Raw genomic sequence first — 19,426 nt, 5'->3', positions numbered from 1 at the left:
ATTAAACAGTATTTTAGTGTGAATAAAAACTAATGCAAATCAGAAGAAAAACATATTTTAATGGTAAAATATAAGCTGCTATAATGTAATTGCTCGATAAAAGGCGTTCAAGTTATTACAAATATGAAAAGCATTTATTATCTCGTAAGTTAAATTATTTTTGATTCTCATTAATGCAGAAATAGAACTTTTCGATGTAGCTATACTTTTCTTCGTATTATTATTATTATTACTTAAGTAACTTTTTTATTGATTTTATCGTCCATAATCAAGTATTGATGATGAAGTATGTTTGAGGAAAAGTGCAAGAAATATTACCATTGTATTTGCCGATTTACTGCCAATACTGCCGGTTTAAGTATTTATAATACTTTTTTTCATTCCTCGAGAGTTCGGCTGCATTAATCTTAAAAAGAATAGAAGAAGGTACGAGAATCCCATATCATTCATCACTTACCGAGTAAGAAGTTGAAGAGGCTATATTAACATTTTTAGCAATTTGATTACATTTTATTTTTATATTATTTTATAATATATATATATATATATATATATATATATATAAAGACACACATACACACACACACACATATATATATATATGAATCCTTATAATACATTTCGGTGTTGTCAATTGCATACTCATAAAGTTCATTTTCAAAATAATAATAAAATGTATACTTAGGTCAATTCTATAATGTCAAAGGTATTTTTGGCATTGAGAATAACGCAGTCCAGTGTCAAAGTTAAGTTCAACGTTATAGTCATGTGTCACGATAACTATTGATAGTAATTAGTAATATATATAACATTATTTATTCCAATAAAAAGAACTTTAAGAGCAAAAAGTGCAGTCTAAAGGAATAACACTTCCAGTCTGAAGATGATCTGATGTTTAACAGTATTCTAGTACTTAATGATTTAGTTTGAGTATATTATCCATTAAGAAATACACTACACCGTTAAATAACAGATCGATAAATAGTGAAAAATAACGAAAAAGATAAAGCCCATTTATTTAATGTAATAAAAAAAGAATTATTTAATATAACAGTAAAGCTAGTGGAAAATGATTGTTAATTCGTGAGAGCGATCGCGGCAGATCGAGAATAACGTGAATAATATACATGGATATATAATTCGAAAAGTAATAATACACTATTATTCGTTTTCTACAAATTTATCAAGGGTAGAATAAAATCACTTAAGTCTCAAAAAGCATTGGCCTCTATTTTTTTATTTACAAGTTAATCCTCCTTGCAAAAAAATTATTATCCCATTTACGTTGTTACAATCTGACGTTTAATTATTACATTGCATAAATTATGTTTAATGTTTAAGGAAAAAATTAGTGAATAAAACCTTGGTCAATTTCGTACGATAATGTTAAAAACTATAAGATACACGTATGGAAATTTGAGTGCTGAATTAAACAGTTAATAATTAATGAAAACTTATGTGTATGAATGTCGTGGTCTTTATAATATCTCTGCGATCAAATTAAGCTATTGCGCGTAGAAAATCTGTCCTCCGTATGTTATAATAATGATTTAAGTTTAGCCTATGGTTGTCAATCGTTCCATTTTTTAACATTATATTTAAAATTACAAGAAAATCTGGTTGTTGGAAGTAGCTTCAACCACCGGCTGGAGCATTTGGGGTTTCGGGAGGCGGGCAAGATTCGCGAGCCGCCAGAATCTCTGAAGGCACTCCGCCTTTATTTGGTAGGCTGTACACAGAAATTGATCGATCCAAAATCTTCTTACTGTGGTCTTCGATCGGGATGAAATCACTGCCGCCCGAATCCACAAGTAGAGCTAAACTTCCGGCTGAAAAAAACATCTCTTGTATTCTGATTTGTTACATAAAAAATTATTGTAAAATATTCTCAATGTCCGGCAAATATTGGCATTTATTTAAGTAGAGTAAACATGCGCGAGGAGGAAAAGATTGATTAGCCTTACGATTATCCAATGGTGGGCATGAACAGTCAGGATTTAAAACCAGTTCAATAGTAGAGCGAAGTCGTTTGATATCATTAGATGCCTGCAAATCTAGCAATAGCCTTGCTTTACGGAGCCTTCTAATCGCTACTTTAACTACGCTACTTGCTGGGCAGTAGACGCGGCTTATCTCGTCCGGCAATTTGTCCTTGCACGTAGGACAGGATCCTGTCTTGTCTTTAGAGGCTGAAAATATTATCACAAATCGTTAAAAAGAAATATTACAAAACACCTTAGAGCGACCAGCTGTACGTTACTATAGCGATTTCACTTGTTCAACAATATTAAATCAATGTAAAAGTGCTCTAATCGTCAAGCATGTTTAGATACTCGTAAGACTATTTATTATTCATTAATTAATGTTTATTTATTGTCATTATCGTTATTATTTAGATCGTACTGTACTATATAGCGTACTAAGTTCGTCTCTTGTATACTCACACGAACCAGTGATATCAGTTCTCTCCGAATCCAAATTCGTTTCGAATGGCTTCTGAAAATAATGCAAGTAATAACAATAATATACGAACACTGAATGATAAATTATACGCGTGTCTTCGGTAAATGAACATTCGGCGCAACGCAATAGCCTGTTTCATCCTTCAAATTCTATTTATAAAAGGAGATGTATGGAAAATGCATCGTGCAGAATATTTTCGTAATGTATACATTGTAAAGCTCTTATGTTGCGTCACGTATAATTAAAGTACGAATAAAACAAATATATATATTGAGAAATATGCAGACGAATAAAATGATTGAAAGTGAGAGCAGCATTTTTTAATGTACCTTTCCATCAGCTGGCAGAATGGTGGTTGACGTGGAATTGTCCAGTGGGTCCGAGATCGGTTTGTAGTCAATCACATCAAAAAAGGGAGTTTTCGCCAAGTCTGAATCTGGATTGGCGTAAACCGGTGGTGGTCCCTCCACGCCATCTGGAGTCTCCAGTTCGTGATCGACGATCACGAATTCTGGATTACCGAAAGCTGGTTCATCCGTGGCTTTCGATGGGGGTAGCTTCTCGAAACCATCCGGAGTATTGGTCCCGGTATCCAGTTTCACGAATATTGGGTTTAAATTCATGTCATGTTCCTTGGGTGATTGGCCGCTGCCCAAATCGACTAGAAGATCTATCAATCGAAACGCTCTAATCTCATGATTGAACAGCAACGACAAATTAGAAAATAGTATATACCTTCGGAAGGATCCACGAGGATGCTGTTATCGTTACCAGTTCTAATGTTGATGCCTGGTTCCAAATCGTCTCGATTAATTTTTGGATCAGAGCTTTCAACATAAGAAGCCTCGTCATCCTTGGCTTTCATGACGGTACCAAAACTAGCATCGCTTCTCTCCTTATTCTTCAGCTTCCTTATTCCAGCTTTGCCTCGTAACTTTTCTGCCATAGCAGCTGCCCTCTCCGTAGCTTTATCACTGGAATTTTCGTCGATGACGTTTCTTGCGCTGGCCTTATCAGGACTGGCGTGTCTCTCCACGATGACTGTCCTATTGTTGTCCATGATTTCCTTTGGTTTCTCAGTCGATACGTCACTGGTATCCTTCACTAACTTGACCTCCACTGGCATTGGGTTTGGAACGTGATGATCGTCGCTTGGATCGGCACTGCTGCAGGTCTCAGCGAATTTGTAATTCTGAAACGAAAGTATGAAATTATTCGACGGTTTATTCCAATTGAAATTCGTTAAATTAATTCAATCGAGTTAATACACTGGATATCACGAGTTCCTGCTGATAATAGTCGTATAATTTCACATTGGCTGGCTCCAGTCGATCGACCACATTTTCTCTCGTCACCACGAAAGAAATGCACGTTTTCTGACTGATCAATTTATCGAAATAAATTGTGACGATATTTTTGTCCTCCTCGAAACGTTTCACTCCTGTAGTTCATTCGTAACAAATTAATTCTAGTGACTATGAGTATAGCTATATGAGATATATTCTCTAATTTCCTCTATGAAGAAAATATTAAAGTAAATTTGACTATGTCCTATAAGTTGTACCCTGTGTTATATATTTTTATTCTCAAGAAAAATGGTTGAATTTAGACTTAGAAATACTGTGTGACTATTAAAATGCATCTAAAAATCAATCATTATTCTTGCAGGGAGTGAAAAGATATGACAGTACAGCTAAGAACACAAGGTAAAATTTACTTTAATATGTTTTCTCTGTGTCCAGAGTATGGATGTAAAAATTAATTTAACTTGGTAATTTTATAGGGAATATCATTTTCACCACAATACTCGTATATACAAATTAATATCCTTTATAACAATTAGGAGATAAATAAATTTTTACATCCACGACAGAGAGTGAATTAAAGTATATACTTTTGTACACATAAGAATGATATCTTACTGGTAGCTGGATTTTCCAGAAGAGAGTGCAGGCTGGCACGATCAGGAACGTAACCACTGATCATGCTAACTTCTAGCAAAGCCATATTGCTCTCCTCGTCTGCCATTTTGTATCGACCACAAATCGTTAAAGTTTGCATAGAACATTCATCCACGTAAGGCATCGATGACACAGCCACTGAAAGGTCAAACGCTTCTGACCCAGTCACGTGGGCTACGTTATATTTCAGATTAGTCTACAGTGAATAAAAAAAAAATCAGTCGATGAAAATCTCCCTCTCAAGAGTAGCCAAAACAATTTTAGGGATTTTTACCTGAACCAGAACGCAGCCCTCGCCTTCGGCGAAGATTTCAACGATCGTGGGTAGAGCTGGTAACTGAATTTGAGTGAGTACCATTTTATTATCCATATACATCCTGTAAACCTGATCAACTTCGCCAGCAGTCACGAGGACCGAAAGATCGGTATTGTTGGTGGACATGGCGATTGCATATTTCGTCAGGGCCTCCAATCCCAAAACTGTATCCTGTGTAGAGACGAATCCACCCTCTGCGTTCCTCTGCTTCGACATCCAACGAACAGCCTTCAAGGCCCTCACCAAATTCTCCTCCCCTCCCAATTTCACCAACGATAATACTGCATAAGCCGTCATTTCTATACTCAAGGACATCGAGGGCTTGGACTTATCCTCCCACCAGAGCAGATCCTGATAAAAAGGTAATCAATATTTAAGATTTGATTGAATTATTTAACCACCTCCTGTTCAATTGAATTTTCAATTACATGATTTCGAGTCGCACGATCCATCAGAAGCTTCATACTGCCATTGGCTCGTGGGTGTTCCAACAGGGCCAGGGAATAAGTCGACAGAGCTAAAGTATAGGGACTGTCGTCCAAGCTTGCCATTCCCTTTTCCAAACAGTAAAGAGCATTATTAATGAGGGACGGTGTTAGCGTCACTCCAGACTCTAACAAAGAGACGAGGATATAAGCAGTTAGTGCTGGTGAGGAACTATCGTCTTCCTGCAAACCTCCCTGCAAACGATTCATCAATAATTTTATTGGAGTGTTTGTAAATTCATGCAAACTATAATTTCTGTACACTACAATTACGTACTTTCATCTCTTTGTGGAAAACCCGACCGACAACAGGGAAACATCCATTTTCCAGCTGCTTCTTCATCAACCACTTGACGGATAATTTTAGATCACGCTCGTCGATGTGTATGATACTTCTAGCCTGTGCGAAAGACTTCACTACAAAAGCAGTCAACCATATCGAACTCTCGGTTTCGGAGCTGGGTCCAAATGCAGAATAAGAGCCATCTGGGTGTCTGTAGTTCAACTCGCGTTGATATCCTATCAACGAGAATTATTAAACAATTTCTTATCGTTAAACTTAAAAAAAAATGTGCGTTACTGTATACCCTTTTCCATATTTTTTATAGCACGAGATTTCAGCTCTAGATTTTCTACTCCCGTGGATTCTAAATATCCAATGACGTGGATGTTGGGCACAAAGAGAATCATATTTTGTTCTCCACAACCCATTGGTAGCCTCACGAGGTTCTCCAGGTTCTCCAGGGCTGGGCCCAAAATATCACCGATCAACGATACGTATGCCCTGGCACTATCCGGTACCAAGTCTTTTGGTAGGTCAAGGCTCCACGTTATGACAGAATCGTCGCTAAAATCCTTCGGGCAAATAAACGCCGATTTGGTCACGTCCACTGGGAATCCTTCCGGTTGAACCAATATTGGCTTTACAATTAGGTCACTGTGAAAATATTTGAGTCAATGAGTTCTTCAACAATTGGACCAATTTATTTACCGGTTGAAGACCAGAGTTTCCGGTCCGCAAGGCTCGGTGTATTCGGGATCCACTGCTGCAGATACGGTGATGTTAACCTCTCCGAGGATCCGTGGCCTCAAGATGTACTCGTGGACCACGCTGTCCCTAGGTTTCACGCAAAAGGACGCCGTTGGATGGGACAAATGTAAGTCCAAGCCCGTTGCGTCCTCCAGTTTGATCTTGATCTATTGGAGAGCATTTTTGGAAATTATCTCTGAAGAATAACAAAATTAGCAGAACTTCCAAACTTACAGGTAAACTGTGCTCCAAATAATTGAAGAGGGAAACCTTCATACGAAGTAATTCTCCTCGTTTTACGCTGTAGGGTAGATTGTAATCCAAGAAGAATGATTGGAAAGCTGTGATGGTTGTTGGTGGTGCTATTCCTAGTCCATGTTTTGGAGATATGCATACAGTATGACCCACCCAGTCTGTGATAGTGTGAGGCAGATTTCTCTCGATCGTGATCTTCCCTTCTTTCCTAAAATCGAATAATTTAGTGTAACGAGACTTTCCGTATTCACCTAAGAATAAGTTGTAGTAATATGCTCACCCAGTTGGTACCAACTCCCAAAGCCATGTTTCGGGGAAATAAGATCTGAGGGCTGGTGCTGGGGTTTGCGCGAATTGGTCCACGTACTGCAGTTCCTCAGGACCCATTGATGCGGAACTGTCGGGGAAATTTAAAAGCGGGAAAGCCCTGGGCATTGGCAGCAACATATCTAGAAAATTTTATATACTTTAAAATAAATTCAAATGTCGAAAACAATTGGAGATAATTGGAGAACGCTTTACCAGGGGGTGGTGGGACACCGAACAGTAGCCTCCTATTTTGAGGATAATCGATTTGTGGACAGGGTCTGGTCTCCAAGGTCAAATCACTTATGACAATCACACCAAAATCCTGAAGAATACAAAGTATTGCAAATTTTTACATTAATAAATAAATTAATTACTTACGTCGAAGGCTTGCGTTGCATCCACGTAATTAATTCCACCAAAATATTTGACGGACCTTCTTCTTCTTCTAAAATCCCAAACTGGAGGAGCGGGATGCTCCAATGCTGGAACCGGTAGATGGTCGAATTCTTCCGGCTGAAAATCTGGTTGTGTGACTGTTTTTGAAAATGATAAATTTAACCAGTTTATTTTTTATTATTTTTCAATGGAGTATACAGAAAAAGAAAAAAAACTCAACCTTTACAATGGGACCAGGGCCAAATTGGTCGAGATTCTGAACTAGGATGGAATCGTTTCAGCTGATCGAAGGCTTGATCACCATTGACCAAGTTTGATTTGGCCAAAAAGAGAGTGGATTTATCCACGGCTGAAATTCCACAAACGGACCAAGGCGCAGCTTCCACGTGGTACTGAGACGCACTCCCCGGATTCTGAACGTCGCTATGCCACGCAGTTTTTACTTTATTCTCAAAGCAGTGACCAACCTCGATGGTATAGGTAGTTGCCACGGTTTCTCCGTCTGGACGAACGTAATACAACAGCAATTCTGATACAGGCGCCATACTCGGTGTAATTTTCACGCTCAATGGAAACCTATATGCATATGCGTTTGTCTTTATTTTCGTCAACTTACTAGATTAAACACACATATTACCAATACCAATGATACATACCTGTGGACCACGTAGCCTTGATCAGTTTTGTTCGTTGGTGATTCTATGGATCCCAGAAGGTTCCTGAATTCCGAGTAATTTAACACGGTGTCCCTATGAGGTTTGTGAGTCACGTGACCGAATATAAGTAGATCCCCTTTGGAATTAATGGAATAATGGAAGGAGATGGGTTCCTCCGTATGGTTTCCTGCCAGAACCGTGTACATCACGTTAAAGGAGTACTTTTCGCCACAAACGATTGGTTGGAGACCTCGAGCCACCGCCAAATAACTGTCGGATGGGGAATACCAAGGATTCACATCGATGTACGCTGATGGTTGGTCCATGAAGACCTAGAAATTAAATCCCAAAAATTATTCTCACATTTTTGTCAAGTCCAGACGAGGCTTACCCTCCAACGTATATCAGGCGAATAATATTTCGTGGGATAATCGATTCCTGTAGCTACGAAACTCAGCAGGACTATATTTTTATGAGGCGGTGGTACTATGAAGTCAACAAAACCATTGGACGAAGAGGTAAAATTCCTACATTCTACCACCACTCGGAGCCATTCCCCTTTACCACGAACCTTCAAGCACAGCTGGATCTTCTCGTTAGGTGCTGGAGTATCGTTATGACGTAAAACTCGAAGCTAAAACCACAGAAATCGATTACAGAAAAATTTTCTATTATCTTAAAATTAATATTTTCAATGTTTACCTTTCCATGATACGGCAGACCAAGTTTAAAATACTTCGGAGTGTAAGGTACAAATTCCAATTTGAGAGCTTGGTGAACAACGATGGTTCGACTGATGGTGGTTTCTACGACTCCCGTTCCGGCCTCGGTGAAGTTCGCTATAAGGACGATATTGTTCGGAGCAACTTTCCAGTGTGGCAGGCCAAGTACAGCTCCGGACAGGACGAATTCCGTGCAGCCATCCGGTGAATCCAACTTGGTAAAGGAACAACGATAATGAACAAATTGTGCAACACAGTTGATCTTTTCTTTTCGCAAAATTACATACTTCCGTTTCATAGTGAATTTCCGGTAAGTTTTGCTTCCGTCTCCAGCTCGGCGTTTGTGGTGTCGACTTTAACAATAAAGTTCCTTTCACTGGTTTCCCATAGCTGTACCTGCGATGGATTCATGTTTTTAGGATTCGCGCTACAATATTTTGGCGCGCGAAAAATAATTTACTTTGCGCAGATGTTCCACGTGACATTGTCAGCGTCCGCGAGGATGTATTCGGGAGAGGCCACTGTCACCTGAAATCTTGGTAACACGTATTTCTTCACCTCGAATACGGTCGTCTGTATCAGCTGCTGATGACTTTTCTTCTTCTCCACCTTGACCTCCCAGTTTCCCTAGGGACACAAAAATTGTAAAATTTACGTATCTCTTCCAGTTAATCGTTGTATAAACCAGTACTGTATGTTTACAAACCTGGAGAGAATTTGGAATTGAAAATTTGTATAAATAAAAAGGTTGGTTTTCTTAATTAATCCTAAAAAGCGTGGACATAAAAATTCATTTATCTTCGTAAATAGGAGAGATGTGAACTTTTCTTATAGAACCTTTCTGAAAGTATTTTTTATTCGAATAAAAAAGGTCTAATGCGGAAAATTGGTAACTCTCTCATTTACTAAGATAAATTAATTTTTCTTTTTCCACGCGTTCTAAACTGAATTAAGAAAAACATCCTGCATGTGAGCTAAATAAATAATCTGCTATTAGGAACATGACTTATTTATAAAGTAGGAAATAAATCAATATGTCTGATCAAATTTTATCAACACTATCAATATCTTCATATCTTACTGGACTCGGTTCTGCAGACAACGTAAATTTTAACTGTGCCAATCCTTGATCCGTACTGACGTTCATCCACTGAGCCACACGAACCTGCGATGGATTCTCTATCCAAACTTTCGGAATCTACGTAACGAAACGATGGTTAAAGAAACAAGCACGGTCCATTTAAATCCAAAGTCACTTACGACTCTCTTCCATGGCTTGAAATCATGTTTCAACATCAGTACTCTGATATTCACATCTTGGCCTGGCTTGTAAACTGGCTTATCAGTCTCGACGAAAGTAATCAACGAATCGTGCTCGATATAGACGTCTTTCTCCGTTTCCACAACATAGTCCGGATATTTGTCGAATTTTATTTTTAAGCGAAGCCTCGCGTTCGAGTATTTCACCGCTGGTACTGCCAGCTCCACGCACGTTTCGACCCCTAAAAAAATAAAACTCCTTCGAATCAATCCAGAATTAAATAACAAAAGTTTCCAGTGCTATACGATTCTGAAGAAAAACAATTAATATTTTTAATAAGTCTCAACGGTCTTTCGTAATTAATTACAAACAAATTGTTAGATTAATAAAAGAAAACATCTGGCAAAAAATCACTCTTTGATTCGATTGTACATTCTCTTCAACACATGAGAATTTTTTATATCGATGATTGAGTATATTAAGCTTCATTTGATGATTCAGTAGTGAGAATGTGATTAAGCATCAGAGCAGATTTGACTGGTGATTCAAAGTTTATTTTGCTCTCTATAAACCGAAAAGCTTTCATTTTTAAGTTCACCGGGTGACTGTTTCCATTTTTTACTGTGCAGTGGTAATATTGTGTACATAAATAACACAATTGATAATATCATATTTGCTTGCGAAGATATTTATAACAATAGCAGTGGGTTTCCCGTGTGATGAGTTATTTCCCCTGCACAGAAGGGAGTCAGCCAATTCAGCTCCCCAGCAGGAAGCAGCGACAATTTCAATTTACAATTTGTTTAAAGAGCAAAGTGAGATGGGCAGAAAGGGGAGAGCGAAAGTTAGGAAGAGACGAAGAAGTAAGGATGTTGATAACTCACACTGTCATCGTTTGTCGCAAGGACGAATTTTCCAAGAATATTCATAAATGTAGAACTTATATAAATATATATGGCGAAAGTTTTTTTGGAGTACCGCAAAAAGAACGAGAGTGATGAGAGTTTATAATAATTATAAGGTTTATCAACTAGAAACAGAGAGGATGATACAGGATAAAAATCGATATACTTATTATTTCAGCTAATTCTTATCTGGCATAAGTGTGTGGAGCACGAGGTCAAAGTTCTGAATCCGCCAAGTACTCAATGATCGACTAGGGGAGACAGCAGTTGTAATAATATAAGAAAATATTCCGTGTGCACACGCAACCTTTAAAATTACAAGGAAATGTTTACTCTATACCCCTATATATGATATCACCGTCTCTCGAGTAATAGAAAAATATTTTCGTGTAACTTTACATACAAGTGGAAATTTGCCGTTTGATTATGAAACGTTTCGGATTTTCTTCTACAACATGTATGTCTATATATATATATATATATATATATATATATATAAAATGGCAATATTAATCTGGACAGAGAGAAATAGTGAGCGTGTTTATCGTGTCAAAGGTTGAACGACTGATTCCTCCTTAAGGTAATTTTATAGATAAAAGTATCACACTGTGTGTCAGAGCTGCGTCCCGAAGAATATCAACTATTTCAGGTTGCTTATAAAATTAGCTTATTGATCGTGCTTCAAAGTTTTTGTGCTTTGTCTGAAATAACGGCTTTACTCGCCTGTTTGGATGATTGTACTGGTGTTGGTCAAGATCTCCTCCTCCTGGACTGAGGATGGAGACAGTAATTCTAGAACAACATTGGCCGGTGGTTCCAAATTGTGTAAAGATAAACACGCACTTTCAGTCTCCTCGGCTAATAGCCTCGAGGGAGCTGTAAAAATATAGCCTCTGCAACGGAAGAGACAAAAAAGAAAACATTTATAAATTCAGATGGAATATTGAAGTTATAATTGTGTATATATATATATATATATATATATATATATAGATTTACCGATTGACCGTGGATGATTGACATGGCAGTAAAGTTGCCAGTAGAAAAAGGAAGAACGTCTGAATTGTAGTATTCATTCCAGTTGGTTTTACACGACTCTTAAACGCTGTCGTAATCTTGCACCGACGCGTTAACGAGCACCGAGCATCTTTTGGTTCAGTTCAATAATTATTTTAGACTAGGAGATGTTGATTTGAACGGCAACGTATGTGACGAAGTCAGTGGTGGCACTGCAGTTCGATTGAAAGCATGATATTGTTGCTCTCTTATTAACCCTTCAAAGTTGAACGGAGGAGGGTTACGCGCCTGACCAATACGGATTAATTCCCGGACCTTGTTATCTAGAACCGTCGCATTTTCTCCGGCTTTTCCTTAACTCCCTTTTTTCTCTATTCTCTATACTAATTCTTGATAAGGAATATTCTTTACATGCATGTATTTTATCATTCTTAGAATCCCGCGTCTCAATCATTTTCTTTCTCTGGCGATACCCGCTAATCCTGATGCAATATGTTATTTTTCATTTTATACTTTGTTTGTTGGGTTTCTCTGTTGCTACGAAAATAGATTTTTATTATTAAAATATTGCACAGAATCTAGAAAGATTAATTTCTTTTTTTTTATCCAATTAAAAAATATTCTTTTTTTTAAAGCATGGCAAATGCTAATTGAATAACATCTTTCGTTCTTTCATTCCTATTCTAGGATTTCTGATTTATTCTAATCCATTGTTATTGTTATTATATTATAACAGGTATAATTTTTATTTTGTTTCTCTTTTTTAAAAATTGTTTTTAATCAAAATATAGAAACAATTCTTGATAATATTTCCCGCTTTAAATTTTAAACCATCTGATAACTGCTCAGCTGTTTTACCGATGTTGGGTAAGGACCAGACATACCAGTAGTGGGTCTGTGGTGTGCTGTGGTGTGTATGTACTGTGTACTATGTATGACATGTATGTACTGCAGTGCAGTAGTGTCAGTACTGTACTACTGTGTGCAGAGAATCAATAGAACCAAGGAACCAGTAGAGACAGTAGAGATCGAGAGTTTAACCAAATCAAGGACCGTTAACGAAAAGTTGAAAAAAATGTAAATGTCACCTGTCACTACTATAAAAAAGAAAAATGGTATTGCATTGCTATCAACGATTATAATCAGAGTTTGTGCAAAGCTTGTTTATCGTAATACCACACAACAAATTGTATAATTGTGGTAAGAAATGAAAATTGGTGGATTGGAAATAATCATGTTGTATTAATTTGACAATTTGGAGGTTAATTGCCTCTTCATTTTGAAGCTGTTCTAAGTCTATTAGATTGATCTTATTTTAATGATAAAAATTTCTGCAATACTGCAATATCATGTCTTTTCTTCGTGGATCTGCAAATTATGTTTGGTGCACCACAAGCGTACTAGGGAAAGGAGCAACTGGAGCAGTGTTTCAAGGGGTAAACAAAAATAATGGAGAGCCTGTAGCTGTTAAAACATTTAATCAATTAAGTCATATGCGTCCTCATGATGTTCAAATGAGAGAATTTGAAGTTTTAAAGAAAGTCAAACATGAAAACATAGTCAAACTTTTGGCTATTGAGGAAGAACAAGATGGGAGAGGAAAAGTCATTGTTATGGAACTTTGCACAGGTGGAAGTTTATTTAACATATTGGATGATCCAGAAAATACTTATGGCTTAGCAGAGAGTGAATTTTTATTGGTCCTTGAACATCTATCTGCAGGAATGAAACATTTGCGTGATAATAATTTGGTTCATCGTGACTTAAAACCTGGTAAGCAAGATAATGGTTAATTTATTCAATTCTAATTAGTTTCTCTATTTAATATCTATATTATTTTTCCAGGAAATATAATGAAATTTATTGCTGACGATGGAAATACAATTTACAAATTAACTGATTTTGGAGCAGCTCGAGAGCTGCAAGAAGATCAACAATTTGTGTCTCTGTATGGTACTGAAGAATATTTGCATCCTGACATGTATGAACGAGCAGTTTTAAGAAAACCTGTTGGCAAGACATTTGGTGCCACTGTCGACTTATGGTCTATAGGTGTTACTCTTTATCATGTGGCCACAGGAAATTTACCATTCAGGCCTTTTGGTGGACGTAGGAATAAAGAAACTATGTTTTATATTACAACTAAAAAGGCATCTGGTGTGATTTCTGGCATGCAAACATCTGAAAATGGTCCAATAGAATGGAGTAGGGAGCTTCCAGCCAAATGTCAGCTTAGTACAGGTTTAAAAAAATTTGTTACTCCGCTCTTAGCAGGTTTATTGGAAGTTGATCCACAGAGAATTTGGAGCTTTGAGAGATTTTTTACTGAAGTGACAGACACTCTTTGTAGGAAGCCTCTTCATATTTTTAATGTACATAGAGCTAGTTTAATAAAAGTTTTCCTGCACCCAGAGGAGAAGCTTGTGGCATTGCAGCTACATATTCAAGATCAGACAGACATTATGCCTCACGCTCAGATACTTTTACGCGGAGAGATACCTCTTACAAATATTATTGAAGATTCAACGCCGGGTAAAGGATACCCACAGACAACTGACGACAAGCCTCTAATGTTATTCTCTCGAGAAAATAATAATGTAGTACTGCCAATAGAATCTGAATTACCGAAATTTCCAGTTTTTGCGAACTTGGTATCGGTGGAAAATGATGCACACCAAGCTAAAGTTGCGTGTTCAGTTGGACATGTCTGTAAACGTAGAATAGACAAACTAGCCTTATGCAGTAAATTATCGCAAGACGCAGTAACGGCATTTACCGGCCTTTTGTCTGCGGAGCTCACAAGGGTGTTAGAAAAATCTCAGAAAGCCAAAGAATTTACGAAGGCTGTCGAAAACACAGCTTTCGCGGTTGAACGTAGCGAGTCTTTTGCTCGACGTGTTTTTAGGAATTTGGGGAATCAAATCAATTTAGAGAAGAGAAATTGGAAAATCGAATTAGAATCAAAAAGCAAGCAGCTTCTGTCTGAGCTCGCCCCTGCTTTAATGCAATTACATCAGAGGTGAGAGATTGATTACATTTTTTTTTCTTTTATAATAAAATTACATGCAAAAATTAAAATTGCAGATATGTGAAGGAAGGAAATTTGAAAGCTGAATGGGATAGTAGCATACGGGGGTTGTGGTGTCCTTGGATTACTAAAACCAGTCAGAGAGCAGCTACCTTGGTCGATCGTCTGCGCGATGGTTGGCAACATCTATTAAGGGATAGGGCTACACGTAATTTAACTTATAACGATGAGCAATTTCACGTTCTTGAGCGTATTAAGGTAATTGATATATCCTTATTCGCCCAATTTTATATACATAATTTTGACATTATATGTATATATACATCTTTTATTCAGGTTACCGAAACCGGCCGTAGAATTAAATCATTGTTAGAGTTAGAATGTATGCCGGCTATAATCCAAAGATCAGAATGCCTTGCTGATTGGTACAAAATGGCACAGACAGTCTTCCTACAAACTCAAATTTTAGATAAAGATGTTGAAAATTATGAGCACGTACTGGAGACGTACTCTTACCGGTTATCTCAAGAAAGTCAAGAGAGGCACGAAATGATGCTGCAATCCTTAGAAAGAATACCAGGAGGCTTAAATATCGTCGACAATTCTCATACTTCTGTAGTTGACAGTAATAAAAGATGGAGAGCCGTTAATGAAACGCAAGACAAGATAGCCTTAATCTTACAAGAAAATAATTCTATTCTCGGACAATTGGAACAACTGACGATGAGCGAATTTTTGAATACAGACGATCCGCAATACGAATTGTAACATAAATTATTGATCTTGTATAGATTATTTTTCTAAAAAAAAAAGACTGACAACTGTAAATGTGATTAGATAAAAAATAGTTTATTTTTGTTTTATAATCAGATTTTACGGCATTTTATTTGTATGTAATTATATTTCTTAGTAGCTCATAATGTACTAATAGATTAGAACAAGACTATATATTTTTCATAAAGACGTTAAAAATGCACGGTAAAAATTATATGGATATGTATATTTTTATGGTTTAAAGTAAAGTATGTTTAAATATCTACATGACTTGTGTTTTTTTCAGTTAAAGAAAGCAATCTTTGCTTTCGTTTGTGTTCTTTGTGCTTTTCTTGGACAGCTTTAAATTGTTCTAAGAGCTCAGAGAAATCAAATGAACATGTTATATTATTTGATGTTTTCATATTATCAGGTATTGGCTGAGATGTGGGAGGTATAGCAGCTAAACGTCTTTGCAATGTATTGTATGCTTCACTTTGCGGTAAAATCATCAAGAGTCCATAAAGTGCATAAACCAGTGCATCATTTTTTTCTCGCTCCAATAATTGCAATCTTAAATCTATAACAATGAATATGATTAATCAGATAACTGAATTAAACTATTAAAGAAAATACACAATGTAATACTCACAAGTAAAAATAGGTGATTCAATAAGTTGAATCAATTTATCTATTTCAGTAAGAAATTCCACAGTAACTTCAATATTCTCGCTAAATTTTTTGTTAAGGGCTTTTTTGCAATAAAACGTTCTTAGAGGATTTAAGTTTAAAAAGGATACAATGTTCTTATTATACTACATGCGTGGATGTAATGTTGTGATAACAGACATAGTGCTACAGTTGCTACTGGATTGTGACACCATGATGCGTATAAGCACTTGAATAAGTCACAACTTTCCTGTAAAAATATATTGCTTCATTATTTTTGTATATTAATTTCTCATGTGTTAATTATTTGCGTTGTTACCTTAGAGTTTAATTCTTTAAGTTTGTTTCTAAGATCAAAAAGCTCAGAACTCGTCAATAAAATAATATTTAGCGTTTGTACCATTGTACAGGCAAAACTTAAATTTTGCTCATCTAATAAAATATTTGACGTCGTTTTATAAATATCTTCTGCACTTAAAAGTACACATAATTCTCTAATTATGAAAGCTCCTTTATCTTCCAGTAAGTGTCTATCAGTTGAAAATAATCGCAAAAGATTTACAATAAATTTTGTAAAATATTTATTTTTAATTTCATTATTTACATCAGTTGTAACAGCTTCAGGACATTTTGCACTAATAATTTGAGCCATTACAACTAATGATTGTTGCACGACCTCATCAGAGTTATCACCTAATGATTTCATTAATACTGGAAACAGTTCTTCAATGTGATCAAATATTTTATGTGGAATGTTTATAAATAAATGGTAAATCCATTTAAGAACTGCTACTTTAGTTTGTACAGACATACATGTTAAATATTTGATTAAAACTTCTACCACACTTGAAAGGTTCAAACCCTCCACTGACGATTCTTTGGCAGTGTCTGTAAATTGTATAATAATATTTTAGCGATATAAATTTGAAAAATCGTTTTTTTTAAAGATACCAATATTTACCTTTGGCTTTATTATCACTTGCTTGCTGATTTTCTACAGTAATTAATTTCATTAAGCTTACATTAACTCGTGCAGCAGTTTCCTTAATATTTTTTCTAGTATCTCCATCATATGCCAAGCATGGCAAAATAGCAGTAAGAATACTAGACATCGAAGGCAGCATTAATGGGCCAGATAAATGTATAAATTCTTTTATCCATGTGATAGCGGTTAATTGAAGCAGTTCATCTGTACTTTGAGCATGTGCAATTAAAATATTAATCATATCTGGAAAAGCAACCCTAGAAGGATTTGATTTGATACTACGTAAGAATTCACATAGAACTGTGTCTGTGGCTTTTTTAATTTCTGGAGTAGGATCTTCTAAAATTCTAAATAATCCATCAAGTATTTCGGGCAAAAAAAGTATAAAATCCATATTAGGAACAGCATCCAAAACTGATACCCACGCAATGACAAACTGTCTTCCAAATGGATTTTTAGTATAAATCCGTTCTCTTAACAAAGGCATGAAACCTACAAGGTCAAAGAGCCCACTTTCTGTTACTATATCTTTGATAAGTCTGTCCAATAATTCTGTAGCATTCCTTACAGATTGGTCAGAGTCACAAGCTAATTTACTAAGAGCAGCAAAAATATCTGTAAACTGAGGTAGCACTGCTCCTCTAGCTACTTTTACTACATTGTAAAGACTCTCGCAAGCAAAATATCTGACTCTCAAGTCGGGATCTGAGAAGCATGCTAAAATAGGATGAATTAAATCTTCGATATATTGGCCTGTATCTTTTCCTAGACCTACTGCTATAGCTGCTAGAGCTAAAAGGCCACCTTTCCTGGAATGGGGATTTTGCGAAGTGGCAAAATCTTGTCCAAGAATTTTGAGCAATCTTTTAATTTGTGCTGTATTATTGTGTAATGCGAAATCCCTGACCATTCTAAAAGTTGAAAAAATGATAAATAAAACTTATCACGATTAATGTGCAGTTAAAGTAAACATAACCATACTTTTCTACTTCAACAGCAGCAGCTTTTCGTTTATCGTATATCTTGTCGTTCAAAGACCGAACGCAAGCTGCACTCAGAGGTGCATAATCTCTCTCAGACATCATGCTACTATTTTCTTTCTTAATCTTTAATTTTATTGCAGAAAACTGAAAGGTGGTAATTTGACAGGAGCAGACAACACTGGACGAACACAAATACACACGCTGACGACCGCCGACGATGACTGCCGACCAGTGCCGACACTGGCCGACACTACATATAGTACATATACATATAGCAAAAAGCTAGCCTATAGAAAGGAAATGTACGTGCAACTGCATGTTCTACTCGGTTGATCACATATCTTATTAGAGCTACTAATAAGTGTGATTACCTGTATCGCTAGATAGATAATTAATATTAAGCTTTCGTATCTTGTATGCATGCACTATACGTACATGCTTATAGAATTCTACAATCCGCGTTAATATATATTTTAAAAGATATAAGTTGAAGCGATAAGTTGGTTTTACTATTTTTTTCCATGTCTTATATCCGAGAACTTACATGCTGGATGGAAAAAAAATTGCTAGCAATTTTCTTATTTTAGAAGAATCGTTAGAAATGCAATTTAAGTGAGTTCGTTCGAAAAGTGCACGACACCTCTCTAAAACGAAATCGTGGTCTGATGCCAGAGAAAGCGAGGATATGCGAATATACCGACATGAGTAGTTACTCACGATACATCATTCTGTACGAGAGAATATATCAAAAGATGTTTTATGCCTTCCCCACCTCCACAATATAAGTGAAACCAGTACAACTTTTGCGCTTGCCATATTTTCCTTTACTCCAACTAAAATATAGCTATAAACGTATAGATAGAGATGTAAATTAATAATAAAAATCTTACAATGCTTATAATAATAGACAAATACAGTATATATATATATATATATATATATATATACAAACAGAACAAAAGATGAAAACAATGGATAATTCATTATCACTATCCCTATTCATATATGTTTGGCAACCGAGAGAAATTCTTCTAAAGCAAAAATAAATAACACCGACGATCAGTATAGAGACTGCGGTTAAATCCACGAGTTTTCCGTGCATTTAATTACAGGATTGTCCTCATTAAAAAGTAGTTAGTCCTCGAAGCGTTGCTGGCTGATTCTAAGCGCGACAAAATAAAGTTTTAGCTCGACTGTTAATTGCTACGCCATAAAACGTGAAAATCTGGAAA

The 19,426-nt window shown here is 36.3% G+C and overlaps 3 protein-coding genes across 4 annotated transcripts; 1 reads left to right on the top strand and 2 right to left on the bottom strand.

Annotated features, from left to right (window-relative positions):
• Positions 1-1,209: 1,209 nt before the first annotated feature.
• On the bottom strand, positions 1,210-12,143 carry LOC136779219 (alpha-2-macroglobulin-like protein 1). Of its 2 annotated transcripts, none has more exons than XM_066736690.1 (26): positions 11,759-12,143; positions 11,483-11,652; positions 9,854-10,095; positions 9,675-9,791; positions 9,054-9,220; positions 8,881-8,989; positions 8,574-8,807; positions 8,263-8,505; positions 7,872-8,203; positions 7,436-7,791; positions 7,198-7,352; positions 7,033-7,141; positions 6,791-6,959; positions 6,490-6,718; positions 6,217-6,422; positions 5,813-6,162; positions 5,503-5,744; positions 5,169-5,420; positions 4,699-5,091; positions 4,386-4,620; positions 3,732-3,904; positions 3,199-3,655; positions 2,793-3,133; positions 2,445-2,493; positions 1,965-2,189; positions 1,210-1,829 (listed from the first exon to the last, which is right to left on the bottom strand). In XM_066736690.1, exons 1-26 carry the CDS (start codon positions 11,833-11,835, stop codon positions 1,636-1,638), a joined length of 5,826 nt encoding a protein of 1,941 aa, XP_066592787.1. In that variant the 5' UTR covers positions 11,836-12,143; the 3' UTR covers positions 1,210-1,635. The 2 variants fall into 2 exon arrangements, with proteins under 2 accessions (XP_066592787.1, XP_066592785.1); XM_066736688.1 differs by having other exon boundaries at positions 2,445-2,496; positions 11,759-12,140.
• A 567-nt stretch (positions 12,144-12,710) lies between these two features.
• On the top strand, positions 12,711-15,575 carry IKKepsilon (I-kappaB kinase epsilon). The gene is made up of 4 exons (XM_066735898.1): positions 12,711-13,549; positions 13,622-14,795; positions 14,861-15,062; positions 15,141-15,575. The coding sequence occupies exons 1-4, from the start codon at positions 13,126-13,128 to the stop codon at positions 15,570-15,572; spliced, it is 2,232 nt and encodes a 743-aa protein (XP_066591995.1). The 5' UTR covers positions 12,711-13,125; the 3' UTR covers positions 15,573-15,575.
• A 257-nt stretch (positions 15,576-15,832) lies between these two features.
• On the bottom strand, positions 15,833-18,395 carry LOC136778787 (protein VAC14 homolog). The gene is made up of 6 exons (XM_066735899.1): positions 18,193-18,395; positions 17,188-18,122; positions 16,546-17,114; positions 16,358-16,476; positions 16,210-16,289; positions 15,833-16,137 (listed from the first exon to the last, which is right to left on the bottom strand). Exons 1-6 carry the CDS (start codon positions 18,294-18,296, stop codon positions 15,833-15,835), a joined length of 2,112 nt encoding a protein of 703 aa, XP_066591996.1. The 5' UTR covers positions 18,297-18,395.
• Positions 18,396-19,426: the final 1,031 nt, after the last annotated feature.

Source organism: Prorops nasuta, unplaced genomic scaffold, assembly GCF_024137725.1.
Source record: "Prorops nasuta isolate Cenicafe-Biocafe unplaced genomic scaffold, Cenicafe_Pnas_1.2 PNAS00015, whole genome shotgun sequence".
In the NCBI taxonomy this organism is placed as follows: Eukaryota; Metazoa; Arthropoda; class Insecta; order Hymenoptera; family Bethylidae; genus Prorops; species Prorops nasuta.
The sequence above is the reverse complement of the archived record's forward strand: the minus strand, read 5'-3'. Positions and strand labels throughout refer to the sequence as shown.